General features: G+C 48.3%; 1 protein-coding gene and 1 non-coding gene across 5 annotated transcripts in view; both read right to left on the bottom strand.

Moving 5' to 3' along the window:
- The window catches only part of Hip1 (huntingtin interacting protein 1), a 123,887-nt gene that overhangs the window by 22,309 nt on the left and 78,539 nt on the right, over nucleotides 1–23,039 (bottom strand). For all 4 annotated transcript variants that reach the window (XM_087903543.1, XM_087903544.1, XM_087903547.1 and 1 more), the window contains exons 6-16: nucleotides 20,691–20,767; nucleotides 19,873–19,934; nucleotides 16,098–16,238; nucleotides 10,944–11,001; nucleotides 7,471–7,546; nucleotides 7,238–7,378; nucleotides 6,076–6,173; nucleotides 3,889–3,961; nucleotides 2,827–3,010; nucleotides 1,161–1,249; nucleotides 194–310 (exon numbers count right to left, since the gene is read on the bottom strand). In XM_087903543.1, coding sequence (XP_087759669.1) covers nucleotides 194–310; nucleotides 1,161–1,249; nucleotides 2,827–3,010; nucleotides 3,889–3,961; nucleotides 6,076–6,173; nucleotides 7,238–7,378; nucleotides 7,471–7,546; nucleotides 10,944–11,001; nucleotides 16,098–16,238; nucleotides 19,873–19,934; nucleotides 20,691–20,767 — 1,116 coding nt within the window. The remainder of the gene's footprint in view (nucleotides 1–193; nucleotides 311–1,160; nucleotides 1,250–2,826; nucleotides 3,011–3,888; nucleotides 3,962–6,075; nucleotides 6,174–7,237; nucleotides 7,379–7,470; nucleotides 7,547–10,943; nucleotides 11,002–16,097; nucleotides 16,239–19,872; nucleotides 19,935–20,690; nucleotides 20,768–23,039) is intronic.
- LOC148123139 (small Cajal body-specific RNA 4) lies at nucleotides 1,702–1,828 on the bottom strand. The gene has a single exon (XR_015737344.1).

Below are 23,039 nucleotides of genomic sequence, written 5' to 3'. Positions count from 1 at the left end.
GATGATCTTAGTTGAGACCCCCAGACCCAGACGGTGCAAGGAGAGAACTTAAACTCACAAGTTGTCCTAAGACGTCAACATGCACGCTGTTACGTGTACATCCACACACACACATATGCAACAATAACACTATTTAAAAACCCACTTCCAGTAGACACCTCCCTCCTACATCCCAAGTGCCTCTCCTGCTCACCTTCCGCTGGGCCTGCTCACTTACACGGGCAAAGGAATCTTCTAGTTCTTTCTTCTCTCTCTCCAAATCCACCTGGGCTTGCCTTGCCACAGACACCTGTTTGGTAACCTCTGCATTCTGAAAGGGAGAAGAGTGTCTTGAGCTGACATCTCTCGGGCTCAACTCCAATCTTCCTTCTAGTACCAGTGATTTCTATCAGACCGTGAGAAGGTCTGAGGAGGCAGATACGGGAGAAGTTTTTTTTTTCTACCCAGAGGGAAGCCAGAATGGAGTCATGACCTGCAGATGCTAGACTTTCAGGTATTTATAAAAATACACAGATGGGGTAAGGTGGGGTTGTCTGGTGTAGTGTTCTTCCAGGCTGGCTTGGAATTCACTATGCAGCCCAGGCTAGCCTCAGATTCACAGCAATCCTCTTGCCTCTGCTTCTTAAGTTTGGGGATTGCAAGAGACATTACACCTATTTAGTTATTTTTTTGCGACTGCTATTTAGTCCTGGCTGCCCTGGAGTGCTGGGTTTAAAGTCATGTGTCACCCACCACACATGGCTATTATTTTTTGAGGATCTTGCCTCTGCTTTCTGAGAGAATTACAGGTGTGTTCCACTATGCCCATCCCAAATGAGGGGTAATTCTAACTGTGTCTGTCACACAAGACAGAACTTAGGAAGACTTACCAAGCTGGGGTAAGAAATGGGAGCGCTAAGTGGTTAAGAGCACACGTGGCTCTTCCAAAGGACCCAGGTTTGGTTCCTAGCACCCATGCTGGCCGGCTCACCATCCCTGTCATTTCAGCTTCAGAGGGGATCTGATGCCCTCTTTTGGCCTCCTTGAGCAACTACATACACATGCGCATACACATGCACAGAAGAATAAACAGAAGGGCATCTTGGAGAAACCCAAGGTTTGCACCGTTTCTTCTGTAATGTGGGGTATATAGGAGGGATAGAGGAGTCAAAAGTTCCTACCTTCCGTAGCAGGTCAGCGTGATTCTGAACCAGCTCACTATACTTCTCTTTTAGCTTGCTATACCGCTGTTCATTGGCCTGGGCCTTTCCTGCATTGGGAAAGACCAAGGTGAGGCCACTGCCCTGGCTGGGATCCCCCATCCTCCCTCCAGTAAGCTGGGGGCCCTTAAAGATGTTTTTATCCTTATTTATTTATTTACTTTTTGAGACAGGGTTTCTGTGTAACCACTCAGGCTGTCCTGGAACTCACTCTGATGACCAGGCTGGCCTCGCACTTAGAGATCCGCCTGCCTCTGTTTTTTATTGTTTGTTTGTTTGTTTGTCTGTTTTCCAAGACAGGGTTTCTCTGTAGCTATCAAGCCTGTCCTGGAACTAGCTCTTGTAGACCAGGCTGGCCTCAAACTCACAGAGATCCACCTGCCTCTGCCTCCCGAGTGCTGGGATTAAAGGCGTGTGCCACCACCGCCCGGCTCCTATTTTTCTTTTTATTTATTTATTTATTTTTTATTTTATTTATTTATTTTTTTTAATTTTTTTTTTTTAATGTTGGGTAGTACAATAACCCCTGTGGTTTCTCCAGTAAGGGCTGTTTTCTCTACCCCTTTGTCTAGGAGGAGTGTATCAGCAAAGTCTTGCTTCATCAGACTCAGCCTTCTTGGTCCTCCAGTCTATTTTTCTTTTTTTAAACACATGGTCTCACGTAGCCCAGGCTGGCCTCAAACTGGCTACATAGCCAACATGACTTTGAACCCCTGAGCCTCCCGAATGCTGGGATTACAGGTGTCCATCTCCACACTCAGCTAGAAGTTACCTAATTTATTATTATGATTATGATTATTATGGAGACAAGGTCTTGCAACAGAGCCCAAGCTAGCATTATGGTCATCCTCCTGCCTTAGCCTCCAAAGTTCAGGAATTACAGGTAAACACACCTGTACTACACTGGACATAAATAAAGGTTGTCTTCTTTAAATAAACACTCGCCTGATTCAAATTCTTCTGCAGACCAAAGCTTACAAACACAGAGTGGTAATTTAAAAGAAAATGGCTCTCAAAGAGAAGGGTACTATTAGGAGGTGTGGCCTTGTTGGAGGAGGTGTGTCACTGAGGGGGTGGGCTGAGGTCTCCTGAGCTCAAGTTACTGAGTGAGAGAAATCACTTCCTTTTCCAAGCAAGATATATTAACTCTCAGCTCCAGCACCAAGTCTGCCTGCATGCTGCCATGTCTCACCATGATGATAACGGACTGAATTTCTCTGAACTGTTGCAAGGCACCCCAATTAAAATAATGTTCTCCTGGCCAGGCAGTGGTGGCGCACGCCTTTAATCCCAGCACTCAGGAGGCAGAGGCAGGCGGATCTCTGTGAGTTCGAGGCCAGCCTGGTCTACAAGAGCTAGTTCCAGGAGAGGCTCCAAAACCATAGAGAAACCCTGCGTGGTAGCTCAGGCCTTTAATTCCAGCACTTGGGAGGCAGAGACAGGATAGGAACTCCCATCATCTGTGTGTCCTTGGTTGCTAAGGGCTCAGCTGTGCCAAACCTGTCTCTGCATTTGAGGACAAGAGCCAGCACCTCGGGGTTTACTTCCGGGAAGCAGGACGCTACTTCCGGGAAGCAGCCCCAAGCCCTCTTGCTCCCCGCCCACACCCTCGGCGCCAGCCCCTCACTTTCTATCTCAGTCAGGCTGCGCTGTGCTTTCTCCGTGTCCTCCCGCTGCCTCTTCAGCTCGTCCAGCTCGGTGCGCAGGAACTCGCAGTCATCGGTAGCCTGCCGCCCCAGGTGCTGCTGCTCCGCCAGCTCTGCCTCCAGCTCGCTCACGCGGCCCTTCAGCTGCAGCATCGCCCGCTGGCTCTGTGAGGGGCACCCGTGGTGAGGAGCCTGCTATCGTAAGGCTGCCCCAAGGGAGGCACCAGGCAGGGCAGGGATGACTTATCCCCTTGCTGGCATTGACGGATCACAGATCCAACCACCAAAGAACTTTTTTTTTTTTTTTGCTTTTGTTTTGGTGCTCTGGGCAGGGAGCCTAGGGTCTTATTCATGTTAGGCAAGTACTGCTGAGACACACCCCAGCCCCTCACTGGGGGATTCTAGGCAGGGGCTCTGCCACTGAGTCACACGCCAGCCCCTCACTGGGGGATTCTAGGCAGTACTGCTCAGCCACCCACCCTCTCTCCATGTCCCTAGTCTTTGACTAAAGGAGTCTAGGCAAGCCTCCACCAATGAGTCATGCTTCTTGTCCCTTCCTGGGGCATTTTTGCCCAGTTCTTTACAACTGAGCCACACCTCAAGGCCATCCCTGGTGAATTCTAAGCAGGGCACTATACGGCTGTGGTGTATCATCCCCCCTTACTGAGGGATTCTAGGCAGGAGCTCCATCACACAGCAAGCCCAGCACTGATGGACTTAGAAGAGTTACCTATCATTGAGCTGCAGCTCCAGCTCCTGAATCAAGCTTTCTCAAGGACCTTATGATCAAAATTGGTCTTTCCCATCACTGTCTGACTGCCAAGCCATAATTAGGGCTCAAAGAGACACTGGTACCCAGCTTAACTGCCATCCTAAGGTCACACGTCACGACAAGGAATTCTAATCGAGACCTTGAGATAACCAACTGGTTTTGTCTATTAACCAGCTCGTCTTAGGACGGGATCCAAGCGCTATCACGAGACACGAGGCGGCAAGTGCCCCATGCTGGTGCAGCCCAAGTGCAGATGGATCCTGGCCTGTACCTCAGCCTTCATGCTGTCCAGCTGTCCTGTCAGCCCACTGATCTCTCTGTACAGGCGTTCAATCAAGTGGTCCCTGGAAGAAAAGAACAGGCCTGGTGTCACCGTGTCCCATCCCTGGCCTCCACGTAAGTTGACAGACTGGAAAAGGAGGGAAAAGCTAGTGCTAATTTGGGGTCATTCTCTTAAAACAAACACAGTTATTGGAGGACGATTCACTCTTCCTTTTCTCCTACCTTCCCCTGGCGTGCTAGAATTACAGACATGTGTGAGTGTACTGGGGGGGGGGGGTCCTCTGCAGGCTACGCAGCCACTCTGCAAGTGAAGCCACATCGCTAGCCCCACGGAGAAAAATAACTCTTTCCAGTATGAAGCTTACAGTCATCTTTTCTCACCTGAGGGTTCTATATCCATACATTCAACCGAGTAGGGATGGAAACTATTTGGGGAGGAAAAATGGCAACTATATCGACTAGATATAGACCTTTGTTCTTGCCATTATTCTCTAACAATACAGACCAACAGGCTGGTGAGACGGCTCAGAGGGAAAAGATGCTTGCCGCCAATCCTGGCAATCTTAGTTAGGTCCCTGGCACCCAGATGGTGGAAAGGGGGAACTGATTCCCGCAAACTATCTTCTGACTTATACACTAACTAACTAACTAACAGGAAAAGCCATTCCCTCCCAGGCCACAACTTAACTGTGTAGCCAGGTGGCAGCCGTGCACGCCTTTAATCCCAGCAGAGGCTGGAGGATCTCTGTGAATTCAAGGCCAGCCTGGGCTACTGAGCAAGTTCTAGGACAGCCAGGACTGTAACACAGAGAAACCTTGTCTTGAAAACAAACAAACACCCAAAACTTAAAGGTATATAAAAAGAAAAACTCACAGAAAAGAACACTGTATCAGTGTTTATATTATATCAGAAGCTATAAATCATGTAGAGGTTATTTAAAGCATACAGAAAGGGAAGGATGTAGGTTCTAAGCAAATAGTATCCAGTCTCACAACGGTGTCTTGCACAGTGGCTGAACTCTGTGGGGGTGATTCTGAAACCAATAACCCTTGGATACCTAGGGTGATCGGACCCTAAATGTGAGGTTTCTTACCCTGATACCCACAGATTCTGATCTGGGATACAGGGGTGCAAAGACTAACACAATTTCTTAAACTTAAAAGTGTGCCTCTGCCTGTTGGTATGTACACACGCATATGGGTGCTCTGGGAGGCCGGAAGAGGGTGTTGGATCTCCGGGAGTTACTGATAGTTACACAACACTTAACACGGGTGCTGGGAAATGAACTTTGCAGCAAGGGCTCCTGGCCACTGACCATTTCTCCAGCCCTGGCCCCTTTCATAGGGAGACTGACCCCAGGCCTTCGGCGTGCTGTGTGAGGGTTCTGAAAGCCCAGGAAGTAAGGATTCTGAGTGTGGCTGAGGTGGCTCTAGGTGAAGACGAGCGTTCCCAAGCCCAACAACCTGAGTTTGTGGGAGGAGAGAAATGACTCCATGACGCTCTCAGACTTCCCCAAGTACATCTTGACACATCCCCGCCCCCACCCCCGCTGACCCACAACACATATAAAAAGTGCTGCGCCAGAGAGATGGCTCAGTAGTTAAGAGCACTTGTTCTTGCAGAGGATCCAAGCTCACTTCCCAATACCTACACTGGACGACTCAGAACTGCCTGTAATTATAGTTCGGGGAGATCAAATACCTATCTCAGGCCTCCATGGCTACACAGACAGACAGACAAAATGGTGGTGACCAATAGGGAAAATACCCAACACTGACCTCTAGCTACCACACAGGCATGCATAGGCAAGTGCACTAGCACACACGTGTATATACATCTACCATGCCACACATATATAAACACATACATGTACTAACACATATACATACTCACACACAAATAAACATACACACACACACACACACACACACACACACTCACACACACACTCACACATACAATCAGACACCCAACAAACAAAGGAGGTGGAGGACAACTATGGAACAGCATTAGAGATTGACTTCTGGCAGAAACACACGCATGCACACACACACACACACACACACACACACACACACACACAGAGAATTCCTTCCTCTTGGAGTAGCTGCCACCAGGCAGACCACGGCTTAACTTCATTTCTAGACCGTGTGCTTCCGCCCAGCATGTACTCACTTCTCATCCTTGTTCACGCCATTTTGATTGTTGAAATTGAAGGGGTCGCTGCTCAACGAGCTGCCAAAGATGTCATCAAACTTGTTGTCAAACAAACTCTGCAGTGATTGGAAGGGTGGGGGATGAGCAAAGAACAAGTCAGAGACCTAGGAAGTTGTCTGGGCGTTTGTGTGTGGCGGGTAGATTAGCATGGAACTTACTATTTTATTTTTCACACTGCGTAGCTCTGGCTGTCCAAGAACTCACTATACAGACCAGCCTGGCTGGACACTCTTAGAAATATCCCCCTGCTTCTGCCCCCCCCCCCGAGGACTGAAATTACAGTGTATGATGCCACGCCTGCCTCCTTCCTTCCTTCTTGTCTGTCTTTCTTTGTAGTTAAACAAAACTTTATATATATATATATATATATATATATATATATATATATATAAATAAAATGTATACAATATTCTTTCTGCATATATGCCTACAGGCCAGAAGAGGGCACCAGATCTCATTACAGATGGTTGTGAGTCACCATGTGGTTGCCAGGAATTGAACTCAGGACCTCTGGAAGAGCAGGCAATGCTTTTAACCACTGAGCCATCTCTCCAGCCCTAAACAAAACTTTTTAGCCTGTGTGTATGTCTGTGTCACTGTGTGCACCCTGGTGCTTGCAGAGGTCAGAAGAGGGTGTGGGCTCCTTTAGGACTGGAGTTACAGAGGGTTGTGAGCTACCTTGTGGGTACTGGGAATCAAACCCCGGTCCTCTTCGAAAGCAACAAGACTCTTATGGCTGAGCCAAACCTCCAGCCCCTTTGTGTGATTAGAGGCATGTACACCACACATGGCTTCAGGAATCTCTGTTTTCTTGATTTGGCCGAGACCTAAGATCACTCCTGGAATCTGAGTGCAGGGAGCTCAGGCTAATCTCCCACTTTCTGATGAGACGGAGGGACACACCTAGGCACTCTGGCACACATGCGTAGATACACCCATCTTAGACGCAGGAGGATCTCGAGAGCCCAGGAATTTGTGACCAGCATGGGCAACATAGTGAGATGCCGTGTCCAAATATTAAAGTCAAACAGACCTTGTCTGAGTAGATAGACTCAAGCTAGGAGCCTCTCCAATTGTCTGTTCTGGGGTCAGCGGGAGGGGCCAAGTTTCTCTCCTATACCTGCTGGGAGGCATCCATGTCCATGAGGTCATCCTTCTCCAGGACCGGCTCGCTGTCTGGAGACGACACCTCCGCTGGGATCACCACCACAGGGCTGATGTGCTCTGACAGGGCTGAGGCGCGGAGGAAGTTGGGTGGATTCTGGAGGAGCAAGACACGCCTTTGAAGGATGCTCACCGGCCAGCCCCAGAGGCACCCCAGATGCACGCGGAGCCCAACATCCGAGCACTCACCTCAGGCAACTGGGGGATCTGAATGAGCCGCTTGAAGTACTGTAGATTGCTGGAACGTTGGAACAGATCTTTCAACCTGGGAGTACACAAGCATCTCAGGGCTGCTGGATGTGGCCGCCAGTCCCAGGAAGACGCGGGACACCGCCCCAGCATCCCCACCCTCTGCCCACCTTAAAGGCACAAGCCGCTGCTGTGCTGCCCTCGATAAGGCCAGGATTTAGTTATGATACTACAGGACCAGGGGATGGCTCAGTGGGTGGAGGCACTTTGCCAACTAAAGAAGCAAGCCTAGTGGCTTGAGTTTGATTCCTGGGATCCACATAAAGGGGGAAAGAGGAAACTAACTCCGTAAAGCTGCCCCTGATCTATACACACCCACACCCATGGTGTACACATACACATATACACCTTTCTCTCTCTCTCTCTCTCTCTCTCTCTCTCTCTCTCTCTCTCTCTGTCTCATACACATACATACACACACACAGACACACAAGAAAATAAATTTCAAAGCCAACATTACAGACTGAGGTCTTCTATAGTGAGTTCTCAGTCACCAGCAATATTAAGGAGTAATTAATACTGCAGAGCCTCTCGAAGACTGACAGTCTCAGAGCTGGGCAATCTGGATGACAACTGGATGGGACCCAGAATCACCATGGGGGACACACTTCTGGGTGTTGTCTGTGAGGGTGTTTCCATAAAGGTTTAACTGAGGTAGGAAGAACCTCCTTCCCCTATGAGTTTGGGTAGGACCAACCCTCTGGGCTGAATCAGGAGAACAAGGACCCTTCCAGAAAGCTCAATGTGCCAAGGCACTGGCTCCCAAACCCGATGACCCGAGTTCAGTGTCTGGGGCCCACAGGGTGGAGGGACAGAACTGATCAGAGCCCTCAAGCTCTGCTCTGCTCTACACATGCGTACTGTGGCACGGGCCGAAAGAGTAAATAAACGTGCGCGCGCAGGGAGAGAAACGGAAATGAAAGTGAGCGGCAGCTTCCCAGGCTCCTGCCGCCATGCCGTCCCCATCACGGTGGACTGCGCCCTCAGACTGGGGCCACAGCACCGCTCCTCCCTTAAGCTGCTGTTGTCACAACAACCACAAAACTAGAAAACCGCCCAGATCCCCAAACTCCTTTCCTCATGGCTGTGGACTCCACACCGCTGTTGGCAGATTCCTCCCGAGGAAGAGTTAGCGTGGAGGAACATGAAAGGGAAGCGACTTTCTCCACCATTACTTTCACACCATGCTGGACTGGACCCCCAAATTCCCAAATTCCCTCAGGCTGCTTTTTGTCATGCATTTTGTTACAGCAACTGGAAAAGAAACATTCTATGATTCTACTCTACTTTCCCTTCCCTTCTTCTCTATTCTATTCTATTCTATTCTGTTTTTCCTCTATCCAACTTTATCCCAGCCACTCCACTCCATTCTTCCAATCTACGCCGCAGTGCTTGCGGGTAGGAGCCCATGTCTTCATGCACATTACACAAGCATTGTGCATTTGAACCAAACACCAAGCCTCAGAAAGCATTTCCCTCCTGGCCAAGCCTCTAACCGACACAAAGGGGGAGCTGAGGTTCCAGCAGCCTTTGGTTGCAGCACGGAAAGTCTGCTTACTCAGCCCCATCAACCAACCCCTCCCCAGGGTCTCAACACAGTCTATCAGACCCTGAAATTAAAGTGTCCCCGTGACACGAGAGCATCCGCCTCTGTGTGGGAGAGAAAAATGAAGCAGCTACTGCAGGAGATGTTTTCACAAGCTAGGGAAAAAAATGGAAGGAAATAAAACGAGTTGACCACACGTCCCCGTCTCTCTGGATTGGCGCCAATAGTAATAGACGCAAGAGCTTTTGCAAGCTACTGGAATTTCACATTCCAGGAAACCAGCCCCAGGGCCTGCCTCCTAGGATTCAGTAAGTCATTCATCATAGGATGTGCACCATGCTTCCCTAGTGAAGCAAGGAAACCGGGGGGGGGGGGGGGGGGGGGTGTTAGGTCAACCCTGTGTTTGTCCTTTGACTGCTCCTGAGGGTACTGATAAGTGAAGTACCAGCTAGGGATGTGGAAGCCATGGACAAGGATGAAGATGTTAACAGGGAAAACAAACTATGTCAAGATGGCTGCCTCGCAAGTGAACAATTCACAAAACAAGAAATACAAAGGGCCAACCGTGATGGTTAACTTGTATTGCCAACCCGACGACCATTATGGTTAACTTGTGTTGCCAACCTGACGACCATGATGGTTAGCTTGTATTGCCAACCCGACGACCATGATGGTTAGCTTGTATTGCCAACCCGACGACCATGATGGTTAGCTTGTATTTTGTCAGCCCAGCGACCCTGACGGCTAGTTTCTATTGTCAATTCTACAACCATGATGGCTAGCTTGTATTGTCAACCTGATGTAATCTAGAACCATCTGGAAAAAGTCTCAACAAGGGACAGTCTAGATCAAGTTGGCCTGTGGGAGATTGTCTTGATTGTTAATTGATGTGGGATGACCCAGCCCACCGTGGGCGGCACCATTCCCTGGCTTTGCGCCTTGGGTTATATAAGAATAGAAAAAGCTATCTGAGCAACAAGCATGTGTGCATACATTCTATCTCTGCTCTTGGATGTGATGTGGCTAGATGCTTTGACTTCCCTGAAACAAGAGACAAACCTGGACCTCCACTTCAAATAAACCCTTTACCCTTAGGTTGCTCTATGTCCGGGCAATTGTATCACAACAGACATGAAACTGAGACACAAGCGTTTGCACACACACACACACATTTGTATATATGTATATATGACTTAACATCCTTACCCACCAAGAAAATGCAAATTAAAACTACATTGAGAACTTTTCTCTCTGAAGTGTGAACGGCGATCATCAAGAAAACAAGCATGCAGACAAAAGGGAACAAACATGGGGCTGAGAACACGGGGAGAGAAGAATTCAAATGCACTGTTGGTAGGTAAAATGGTACAGCCGCAATGGACCACAGAAGCAACACCATAAGGTCTGCCTGTAACATGGCTTCCTATAGGAATCTAACTCAGCACACCACAGAGATACCCGCACACCCATGTTCACTGTGGTGTCATTCACAATAGCCAAACCCCGGAGGCGGCTTAGGTGTCCATCAGCAAATGAATGGATAGAGTGTGGTCTACATATGTTTCATTCAGCTGAAAAGGAGGATTTCAGGGCTGGTGAGATGGCATAGTGGGTAAAGGAATATGCCACTAAGCCTGAGACGGGAATGAAACCCTTCAGTCTCACAGACTCCTGAAAACTGTTCTCTGATCTTCATACACGGGCCAGGAATTCATGCACACACGCACGCAATGCTCTCTGCCCTGCCTGGCTTTTTTAACCCGAGTGCTGGGGATCTGAACTCAGGTCATTGAGTTTCTGCAGCAGACACTTTAACCCCTATCGTAGGTTCTGATCAGACTTCATTCCCCTCTCGAGAGCCACTTACTTTGTGAACTGCTCCATGAAGCGGTCTCGGTGGCCCTGCAGGGTGTCAGCCGGAAGACCTGGAGGAAATCACCAGGAGCATGTGAGTACAGGGACACCAGGGGTCAGGCAAGCCACATCGGGACTGGAGAAGGAGCCAGGGTACCCACGCTGGCACTACCAGCTAAGATGCCCCGAGGTTTGGTAACTAAGAGAACCCCACAGGAGCCGCAGAATGTGAGCCTCTGCATCCCTCCACCCCACAGCTTTGGTTCAGGAGGAATGGAGCCTGCAGCCCTGGGGAAGCAGAGGCTTCATCAAACCGCAGGACTGCAGAGCGCAAGTGGGAGCGGGCTTCGCTCTCAGGTGAGGGACTCATCCATTAGGGCGCGGTGAACTCTTGACACTGCACCAGCGTAGGCCACTCAGGGCCAGTTCCCTAAGGAGTTGCTTCTCTGCGGTCCCTTCATATCCCAGACCACAGGAGGCTGCATATTTCAACTGTGAGTTAAAATTCAGTTTTCAATTTATTTTAAGAGGAGGAGGGCTTGCTATATAGCCCAGGCTGGCCTTGAACTCATGAGCCAAAAGCTTCATCCTCCAGTGTGCTGGGATCACAGGCACACCTGGCTTGATTGTAGCTGGTACCACTTTTTAAACTGCACTTTGTCTTTGCATGCGGGTGCCCTTGTGCTACAGGGTAGGTGCAGGTCAGAGACTACTAGCCCTGGGGTGTTGGTTCTTTTTTCCTTGCGTCACATGGAAGACCCACAGCAGCAGGTTTTTGGTTTTTTTTGTTTTTGTTTTTTCCCAAGACAGAGTGTTTCTGTGAGGCTTTGGAGCCTGTCCTGGAACTAGCTCTGTAGACCAGGCTGGCCATGAACTCACAGAGATCCGCCTGCCTCTGCCTCCTGAGTACTGGGATTAAAGGGGTGCACCACCACCACCGCCCGGCTCACTGCAGCAGCTTTTATTTTAAGTCATCCCCCCATCCCCCCACCCCCACTCACTCTGCTTCCTTCCCTTCTTGTCTCCCTCCACCCTTTCTCTTTCTGGCGCAGAGTCTAGCTATGTTACTCAGGCTGGCCTTGAACTCCTGGACTCAAGCCATCCTCCAGCCTCAGCCTCTCTCGTACCAGGAACAACAAACCATGCCACCGTGCTGTGCTCTTTCTTTGTTTGAGAGACAACATCTCACACCGTAGCCCTGACTATTCTGGAACGTACTATGTAGCCCGGGCTGGCCATGAACTTGTGACAATCCTCCTGCCTCTGATTACAGATGTGTGCCAACAAGTCTTGTTTTTAATTGTTTTTGAACGAGTGATATAAACACAAAGTTCGTGTATAAATTAGGATTATTGAAAGCAATGAAAGTGAGCCAGGCAGATGGGGAGCTGAAGGTCAGTCAGGACGACATATAGAGACCTTGTTTCAAAACACAAACCAAAAACAGATAAAATTAGGCAGAGGATAGAAATAGCATTTAATTTCTATTCCAAAACCCTTGATCTCAGTTCTACTAGGAGAAAAATACGTGAAATTGAGGAAGATTCCACTTTAAAAAAAAAAAAATTGGCCAAAACTCAAAGCTACCAAGGTCATCAAAAAGGAAGTCTGACAAGCTGTCACAGCTCTTGGGAGCCTGAGAAGAAGCAATGACTAAGTGTTCCAGGATCCTGGGTGGGAGCTTAGAAGAGGAAACGGTAAGAACGGTGGACATCTGAGCAAAGGGCTGGCTTTAGCTGAAAGTATGTTATAAAGGGGTGAGTGTGGCTCAGTGGTAGAACACCTGCCTAGAATCCCCCAGTGAGGGGCTGGGGTGTGTGACTCAGTGGTAGAGCCCCTGCCTAGAATCCCCCAGTGAGGGGCTGGGGTGTGTGACTCAGTGGTAGAGCCCCTACCTAGAATCCCCAAGTGAGGGGCTGGGGTGTGTGACTCAGTGGTAGAGCCCCTGCCTAGAATCCCCCAGTGAGAGGCTGGGGTGTGTGACTCAGTGGTACAGCCCCTGCCTAGAATCCCCCAGTGAGGGGCTGAGCACATGACTCAGTAGTAACGTGCTTGCCTAGTATACACAAGACCCTGAGTTTCTTTACAGCACACACAAAGAGTATCAACACAGCTTCACTAACTAATAAACTTCATGCCAATACTTTAACAATGAGGGTTGGGCTTGGTGGCACATGCCTGTAATCCCACTGTCTAGGAGAGGGGCTAGGTAGGAGGGTTAGAAACTCAAGGTTATCCTGAACCACATTTTGAGTTCAAGGCCAACCTGGTACACATGAAATTCTTTCAAATAAATAAAACAAAAGAAATACATAAATAAGATGGGCAGTGGTGGTGCATGCCTTTAATCCCAGCACTCAGGAGGCAGAGACAGGTGGATCTCTGTGAGTTCTGGTCTATAAAGCAAGCTTCAGGACAGGCTCCAAAGTTAAAGAGAAACCCTGTAAAAAAAACCAAAAACAAATTTAAAAAAAAAAAAAAGAAAAAATAAATATATAAATAAAAGTAGGTTTACTTGTATTTGGTGCTTATTTTTATTTAAGTATTTGCAAAAAGTATTTATTTTTGTGCATATGAGTGTTTGACCTGCATGTATGTCTGTGTACCATGTGAGTGCAGTGCCTTCAGGAGTCCAGGGAAGATGCTGGATCTCCTGGAACTGGAGTTATAGATGGTGTGAGCCACCATGTGGGTGCTGAGACTCAAACCCACGCCCGCTGGAAAAGCAGACAGTGCTCTCAACTGCTGAGCCATCTCTCTAGCCCCCAGCTCTATCTATTTATTTTCTGACAAAGTTTCATGTAGTCCAGAAACCTGACTCTCCTGCCTCCACCTCCCCAAGACTAAGAGTGCAGGTGTGGGCCATACGTTCCACGTATGTGGTGCTGGGGAGGGAGTGCAGGATTTCACACATGTGAGGCAAGCCTGTTCTGCCAACAGAGCTACACTCCCTGCCTGTAATCGATGATGTTTCTAAGCCACAGACTCTCCTTCTCTGGGGATTTGGTCCACCCTCTCTGCTTCCTGTAGGCACGCCCTATGGCACCAAGCCTTTCCAACCCTGGAACAGCAAAGTGCAGACACTATCGAGGGAAACGACCCCAGTTGAATCAGAGTGACGATAACCAGATCTGGCTTTGTAAGGCAGTAGAAAGTAGAAGCACTTGCTGCCAACCCTGAGGAACTTAGTTTTGTTCCTGGGGCCCATTGATAGAAGGAAAGAACAGATTCCTGCACATTGTCCTGTGACTTCCATAAGTGTGTATGAGCATACACACATGCAACACACAAGCATATAAATAAATGAAATAAAAAAAGGTTATTACTTATAAGTCAACAGTTATGAAGTGTCCCTTATTTCATATGGGTGGGTGTGCGCGCGCACACTTTTTTAAGTTTAATTTTACTTTCCCCCCCTTGAGATAGGGATTTATTACGTCAAATGGGTGGATGTTGGATTCACCACATAGCCCTAGTTCACAATAAATTTCTCATCTTCTTCTAGAACCCTCAAAGTCTGGGATTCTAGGCATGCACCCCACACTCAGCCACCGTTCTGTGCATCTAACACAGACCCTTGCCCTTTCTGGGCTATAAAACCTGAACAGTATCCATTCATATCTCCAAGTTTTTAGGTTTTCTACCAAGTTATGGGCATTCTTCAGCGTGATCACCTTGGCATATGACAACGAGGGGCTGGGAAAATGGCTCAGCAGTAGAGGACTTGCCTAAACTTCTCCAGTGAGGATTTACACTAGCTTTATCTGGGGAATCTGCATTTAAAGACAGAGATTCTAAACTATACCAGAGACCTATCCAAGCTGGCTCAGGAGTAGCCTGCTTTAAATAAAAATACATAAAATCGATTGATTGTGCATGCCCGCGTGAGTACTTGTGTGCACGTGTGAAGGTCAAAGGTCAACTTGTGCAGTAGGTTCTTTCCTTCCATCATGTGGGTTCTAGAACTAGAACTCAGGTCCCCAGACTTGAGAGCAAGTACCTTTTCCCCTGACCATCTTGCTAGGCCTGCTCAACCTCCCCCACCACCACTGCCAGCCTGCCCCTAGCCCCCCACCAGTCCGGCCAAGCACTCCACATTTTTAACCAGGGCATCAAGGATAAGTACGTCTGCAAATCAGCAGCTCTCAAGTTGTGCTTTTGATTAATGGTGCAGCAGGGATCTGCTGCTGAGAAAATTATAGCCCTCCCTTCCTTGGATCAGCTGCGATTTGTTTATTGCTTTATTTAAGAAAGTGTCTCACTATGTAAGTAAGGCTCCGACTGGCAGAGATTCTTCTGCTTTTGCCTCCAAACCGCTGGGACTGTAGGCATGTGCCACCAGACCCAGCTATATTTAAATTTTCTGTATTGAGGAGATGGAACTCAGGACATTATGCCTGCTAGTTAAGATTTCAACAACTAGCCGGGCGGTGGTGGTGCACGCCTTTAATCCCAGCACTTGGGAGGCAGAGGCAGGCGAATCTCTGTGAGTTCAAGACCAGCCTGGTCTACAAGAGCTAGTTCCAGGCCAGGCTCCAAAGCTAGAGAAACCCTGTCTCAAACAACAACAACAACAACAACAACAACAAAGATTTCAACAACTAAGCCATGCCCTCAGTTCCTCTAGGCAGGGGCTCTACCACTGGGCCACACCCCTAGCTCCTCAATGGAGGATTCTAGCCAAATGCTACAAACGATGACCTCAGCTAGGGAGTTCTTGGCAAGTGTTCTATAACTGAGCTACACTAGCCCTGTAGCTGTTTTCTGTTTCTGTTTCTTCTAAGAGAGTTCCATCTGTTACAAGGGACTGGGTTGTTAGATGGTTTGGAGGTCACCGTACTAGCTTATGGAGGTTATGGGTCAGATCAGTTGTCCTTTACGTGACCCAAAAACACAAGATCCTTTTGGTGAATGGTGACACGGTAGAGCTGGATGTGGACAGAGAGAACCCTCTTAAGACACAGGACTGGAAGGTCAGGAGTTAGACTGGGGCAGTCTGAAGCTTGGGTTACTCCCTTCCATTCACGGGTGACCAGGAGCCCCAGAACCCTCAGACCAGAGGAAATGGTACTGACGGAGTAGCCTGCATCACTCGGGGAATTGGCCAAGGCTGTGACCCTGCTCCCAGCCTGAGCTCACACGAGATGGTCGAGGCTGTCCTACTCACAGGAGTGGAGCTTGAAGAGCAGCTTGACAGTGTAGTCGTAGAGGTGACTGCAGTCCAGGATGACCTGGATCAGCGGTGCGAGGCGGCACTGCCCGGCTGTGGTCACAGACACCGAGCGGGACATATCCAAGGAGTTGAACACTGTGGACGAAGATGGGGAGAGAGGCTGAAGTGAGGAAGAAATAGCTGCAGTGGAGCAGAATCAGTCGTCTGACGTACATCAAGACTTATCTGTGTTTCTGTCTTACTAAGAACGGAACCCAGGATTTTGTTTTCTACTGTGAAATATTCCTTTACACTGTGTTTGAATGTATGTCGCGGTGATTGGTTTAATAAAGAAGCTGACTGGCCAATAGCTGGACAGGTAGAGGTTAGGTGGGACTGGCAAACAAAAACAGAACACTGGGAAGAAGAGGGAAAGAGTCTGAGGAGTCATAGAGAGAAGCAAGATGAACTTGCAGAGTTGAAAAAAGGTTCCGTCACATGGCAGAACATAGACAAGAAATAAGGGTGAATTTAAAATGTAAGAGCTAGTTTAGTAACAAGCCTGAACTATTGGCTGAGCATTTATAATTAATAAATCTTTGTGTGGTTATTTGAGAACTGGCTGGCAGGATAGAAAAGTCTAACTACATTCTACTGCTGAGCCACACCCCAGCCCCTCCCTGAAGGACTCTAGGCAGGTGCTCTACCACTGACACATACCCCCAGTTCCTTGCTGACATATTCTAAGGAAGTTCTCTACTGTTAGATACGTCCACAGCCCCTCACTGGAGGATTTTAACCCAGGGCTCTGCCCTTGAGTCATAGCCCCAATTCCTCATTGGAGGAGTCTAGGCAAATGCTATGATCCTGAACTGTACCATAGCAATTTCTGTAACTTCACTCAAGCTAGGATGCTGCTGTGTAGCGCAGGCAGGGACTTAACAGCTCTGTCCTCTTGTCTCAGCCTCCCATGGCCTGGGGGACAGGTGTGTGGCCTGTGATTGACAGGTGCATTAACTCATGTGATTCATTTAACCCTATGATACCCCGAGACAGGAAAGAATATCCCCACCAGACAGGTAAGGACATGCATCCTAAGTCACTTGAAGGTGATCACAAAGCCGAGCCCATATGGTCATCGATGGGTAGAACGGGCACCTTTGCTCTTGATGGCCAGAAAGCTTGGTGTATCATGACTGAGTGAGAGAGATGCTCTGCTTTGTACTGAACCCCATGATTAGCATGGGAAAGATTTACTGGTGACCCCTGAGATCTGCTCCAAGTCTGAGCAGAAACACGCAACACATTTTCTTCCTTTCTGGATTAAGGTCTCATGTAGCCTAGGATGGACCCAAACTCAATAAGCAGCCAATGGTGATCTTGTATTTCCACTCTTCCTGCCTCCATCTCCTGAGTGCTGGGAGAAGTGTGTACTACCATGCATGGTTTATACAGTGCCGGGGATTTGAACCCAGGACTTCATGCATGTCCGGTAAGCACTCTGCCAATTGTGCTACAGCTTTTCCCTAAATTTCTTATTCCAGGTATTTACCCACATCATGTCATTCTATGCCCAGCTATTGGATGCCTGGCTATAGGCCATCATCTCACTCCCTGGCTACCACTGTCCCTAGATATATAATGTGCAACATAAGAGTTCTCTAATGTCCCCACATATGTGGACCTGCCCATGGGTAGGTCTGTAGAGACCCTGTAAGTGTGTTTGTCTGGTAGCTGAGAAAGAGATAGAGTCACAAACACACACACACACACACACACACACACACACACACACACACAGAGAAACAGAGACAGAAAGAGAGCCACCCAAACTGAACCATCCTAATTAAAAGGTAGTTTTTCTTACATAAATTAAAAGCAACTGTCATTGCAAGGCAGACGTCAGGGCCAACTGACTTCCACAGGCTGTCTGACAAGAAATCACAGCCGCCCCCATCTCCTTCGGGGAATGACACTTGACCCCCAGCAGCAGCTACAGCAGTGTGACTGTGGGCGAGTTTCTTAGCCTGGCTGGGTCTCTCGACGCTCTTCTGTGAAGCAATATGGTTGTGCGAACCCACGCACACGGCCTGATGAGAACAGTGAAGAGTCAAGAGTATCCGCACTACGCTTTTCAGCTTTGGCTTTGTGGGTAAGCGCGTGGGTGTGCCTGTGCATGCATCCAGGAGGTCAGAGGTTAACCTTAGGTATCCTTAGCTGTGTTTCCACTCTATTTTATTGTTTTTTTTAGGGGAAACACGGTTTCTCTGTGTAACAGCCCTGACTGTCCCCACTTGTAGATCAGGCTGTAGATCAAACTCACGGAGATCCACCAACCATGCCTGTTTGGTTTGTTCATTTGTTTTTTGTTTTAAAACAGGGTTATTTGGGCTGGAGAAATGGCTCGGTAGTTTAGAATGCATACTGCTCTTTCAGAGGACCCAAGTTCAGTTCCCAGCACCCATGTAAGGCAGGGTGGCTTTCAACTGTCTGTAACTCTAACTCCAGGGGATTTGATGCCCTCTTTGGCCCCTGTGAGCAACTGCACTCATGTATACATACTCTAACACAGACACATGTGTATACATGATTTAAAAAAGAATCTGTGTGCATGCTAGTAAGCACTTTACCATAATGAGCTGTGTCCCTAGTTCAAGACAGACTCCCTTACTGCAGAGTGTTTAACTATGCAAAGATATGTTGCATTTGTTTATATTATGAACTATTTGTTTACCGATGTAAAGATGTACTGCTGTTTTACCTTACCTGCCTAAGGCTCCCGATTGGTCTAATAAAGAGCTGAACAGTCCGTGAGGGAAGAGGTATAGAAGAGACTTTTGGGCAGGGAAAGTAAGTAGGATGGGAATTTAGGCTCGGGAGAAGATAGAAAGAGACACCAGGGGCCACCCAGCCAGACACAGAGGAAGCAGGAAAGTAGGACATACAAAATGAATGTAAGGTAAAAAAAGACCCAAAGCAAAATGTAGATGAATAGAAACAGGTTAAATTAAGTTAAAAGACCTAGTGGGAAAAGCCTAAGTTAAGACTGAGCATTCATAATTAATAATAAGTCTCCATGTCTTTATTTGTTTTTTGTTTTTTTTTTCCCGAGACAGGGTTTCTCTGTAGTTTTTGGTACCTGTCCTGGAACTAGCTCTTGTAGACCAGGCTGGCCTCGAACTCACAGGGATTCGCCTGCCTCTGCCTCCCGAGTGCTGGGATTAAAGGCGTGCGCTACCACCGCCCGGCTCCATGTCTTTATTTGGGAGCTAGTTGGTGGCCCAAAGGAAAATCTGACTACTTTCCTATTCTGAGCAGAAAGTACGCCTGTGTAGCAGCTCGGCTCCAACCATGGACTGGCTGGAACCCTGGCTGTCAGAGCAGGCGAAAGAGCCTCTGAGAGCTTGGTAGCCAGGAGAGAGGGAGGCTCCTTGGGACAAGCAGAGCAACCGGTCTCCCTATCTCATATATAATAACTGACTTCAAGGTAACGAGGAGAGAGCAAAGGCTGATGAGAGAGCTCTGCTTCAATGCCCTCTGCTAAGCATCCATAACAAATGAGGGCTCGTTTCCTTGACCACGGCAGTGCAAGCCTGTAATTCCAATGCTCAGATGGTAGAGGCAGGACTGCTGCGAGTTCGCAGCCAACATGTACTACAAAGATTTTTGTCTTTAACAAAACAAAAAGACCAACAAAAGGGCTGGGCCAGCTGAACCACACAGATCAGGCTGGGAATCAGAAGAATGATTCCCATGACAGCTTGGGTCAGCGAAGAGGGAAGAGACTCACCAGTTTGGAAGAGGTTCAGTTCACACTCCAGGTAATCAAACATCTCCACTGTGAGCTGAAAACTGACACAAGAAGAAAAAGAAATCATTGATGGGCCCGAGTCCCCATCAATGCCCAACCGAATGCTGAAGATGAAATCCATGACCTTGTACTTGCTAAGCAAGCGTGATAATGCTAAGCCACATCCCCAGCACCTCACTGGGGCATTTTAGGCAAGTGTTTAGGTAAGTACTCTAACACTGAACCACACCCTCAGTCACCAAAGCCAGGTTTTCAGACGCCCCCATGCTATGTCCTGCTTCCCCACCCTTAGGATTCCCATGTGAGCTCAGGGGCAATCTTGCCAGTACAGGCATATGCCCCAGCTTCCTTCCAAGCATCTATCATGAACGTTATTTAAAGACTAAGCCTCTCAAGTTTCCTCAGGGGAAACGAAAGATGACAGGGCTTGGTCTGGGGTTAGTGGAGACTGGGACAGAGAAACCATGTTGAAATACATATGGGTAGGCTAGAAAGAGCACTAGCGGGGGCTGGAGAGATGGCTCAGTGGTTAAGAGCACTGACTGCTCTTCCAGAGGACCCGGGTTCAAGTCCCAGCACCCACATGGCAGCTCACAACTGTCTAAAGATCCAGTTGCAGGGTATCTGACACCTTCACACCAACGCTAGCGGTAAGTGACCCTGAGTCCAAGTCACCCGGGGGACTCATTCCTCACTCCAGCCCCTACCTTCAGGCCCTCTTACCATTTCCAGGAACAAAAAAACCAAATCACAGAGGCTTACTTCCCTACTGGGTCTGGAGCCCGATAGCCACTTACAAGTTGTTGACATCACTTTCTCCGGCCTCATCCAGCTGCCGGTCACTCATCTGGAGGTTGCCGGGGAACCTGGGATTCTGGAAGGAAGTTTGGGTGAAGAAGATGGTAGAACCAAGCACAAGAGGGCAGAGGGTACAGATAAGTGGGTGGAGTGCTGACGATGTCACTCAGGACAGAGCGCTGTGTGAGGGCACAACCTAGAGATGGAGTGACTCCCCTGCGCACACAAAGACCTGGGTTCGATCCTAGTACCTCAGGGGGGAAAAGCCCCGATACAGCCCAACGAGACCAGTGTGGACACAGGCTGCCGATATTAAATACGTGTAGCAGGTCCTATGTCAACTACACGCTTTTGAGGGAGGCAGGATCAGTCTGCATGACCTCACAAACACAGACCCCTTAATGGCTCCCAAGAAAGACCACCCACTGTCCACTACCCATCATCAGAGTTGAAGGTCCCGCTCTTGCACGAGTCCTGGGACGTTCTAAGTATGTCCTTCCAAGGTGCAATGAGACTCAATGTTCCCCAGGCGATCGTCTGGAATCCCTGGGTAGTAGACACTCACTTATCACTGGTCATTTCTGATTCCCATTCAATCTCCTCAGCCTTGGCCTCTTACCAAAGCTACTCCTGTGAGCTCATGGGAATCTAGGAGAGACAGGACCACGTTCTCAAGTGTTTTATGTGTTCCTTATTATTTGTCTGCTTTGAGGCACGGCTGCTGTGGAACAAGCCTTGAACAATTGGCTATTAAAGAGCTGACTGGCAGGAAGAGATTAGGTGGGCGGTCAGACTAGGAGGATGCTGGGAAGAGGGGCAGAGTCTACGGAGTTGCCAGCCAGACACAGAGGAAGCGGGAAAGAGAACAAAATGAGTTAACAAGCCATGAGCCACATGGTAGAACTCAGATAAGAAGTATGGGTTAACTTAAGTTGTAGGAGCTACTGGTGAGCATTTTAAATTAATACGGAGTCTCCATCGCGGTTATTCGGGAACTGGCAGGCGGGAAAGAAAAGTCCATGTACACGGGCTGACCGGAAACTCACTATGTAGCTAAGGACAACTTTGAACTTCTGATCCTCCTGCCTCTACCTCCTGAGGACTGGAACTAGACGTGTGCACACTACACTAGGTTTTTGCACTGCCGGGATGAAAACCAAGGCTTCGTGTGTGCTAGGTGAGCGCTCTGCCCATTTAGCTATATCTCCTTCTGGATTCAAGTGGTTCTCCTGCCTCAGCTGTGGAGTTAGCCAAAACACCATAGGACAAGGAAACAGATCATAGAAAGACAGGTGACCATGCATCAAGGGCTTCTGAATTCCAGAGTGAAAACTTGGACATGGAGCTAGAACAAGGCAAGAGTCTATTTATTTTTGTTTTATCACATGCTATTTATTTTTGGCTTGTTTTGACCTGAATTTGATGCCTGGGACTATATGGTAGAAAGGGAGAGTAAACTATTTTTCTCCCCTAATACATTTTATTATTTTTATCTTCCAAATGATTTTTTTTTAAAAAAAGATTTATTTTTATTTTATGCGTATGAGTGTTTTCCTGCAAGTATGTATATACACCATGTGTATCTGTGCTGCCCACAGAGTGTAGAACACAGCCTTGGATCCCCTAGAACTGGTGTGACAGATGGCTGTGAGCTGCAGTGTGGGTGCTGGGAACTGAACCCTACTCGGTTTGAAAACATAGCCTGCGCTCTAAACCTCTGAGCTGTCTTTCCAGCCCTGAAAGAATTGACTCTTCTAAGTTGTCCTCTGATACTACCCCCCAAAATAAATGAAAAATATAATTCAAAACAAAAAGCCAAGACAGGCTGGACTGGTGGCTCGGCAGTCAACAGTACTTGCTGCTCTTTCTGGCACAGGAGGTGCATTAAGTTCCTAGCACCCCATAAAAGCTCAGAGCTGTCTACAACCCTCCTTCTAAAGGATCTGCACCCTCTTCTGCATGCATATGGTGCCCACACATATATGGAGACAATATATATAAACTATAAATAAATCTTAAATTATATATATACATAAGTAAAAGTTTGCCATTTTCCTTAGGAGACACCACCCACTGGATGACTACTGCTATCCTATTTGTGAAATGCAGAACAAAGGACTCCATGAAAGGTCACAGGTCAAAAGGTCACCCTGGGGTCCCTGATCACCACTGTTCCATCAGCTGACTTCCCCTTAGAGTTGGGCCACAGCACCCCCACTTGTCAAGGCTCCAGACTGTTCCCTAACGTAATAATAAAGATGAAGTAGGGTCTGGAGGGAAGCCTGGGGGAGGGCCTGGAGGAGGGATGGGGCGAGGGAGCAGGCGCCATGGAGAACGGCAGGTGCTCA

This window comes from Myodes glareolus, chromosome 2, assembly GCF_982192425.1.
Source record: "Myodes glareolus chromosome 2, mMyoGla1.1, whole genome shotgun sequence".
NCBI lineage: Eukaryota > Metazoa > Chordata > Mammalia > Rodentia > Cricetidae > Myodes > Myodes glareolus.
Note: the sequence above shows the minus strand (reverse complement) of the source record. Positions and strands in the feature narration are given on the sequence as shown.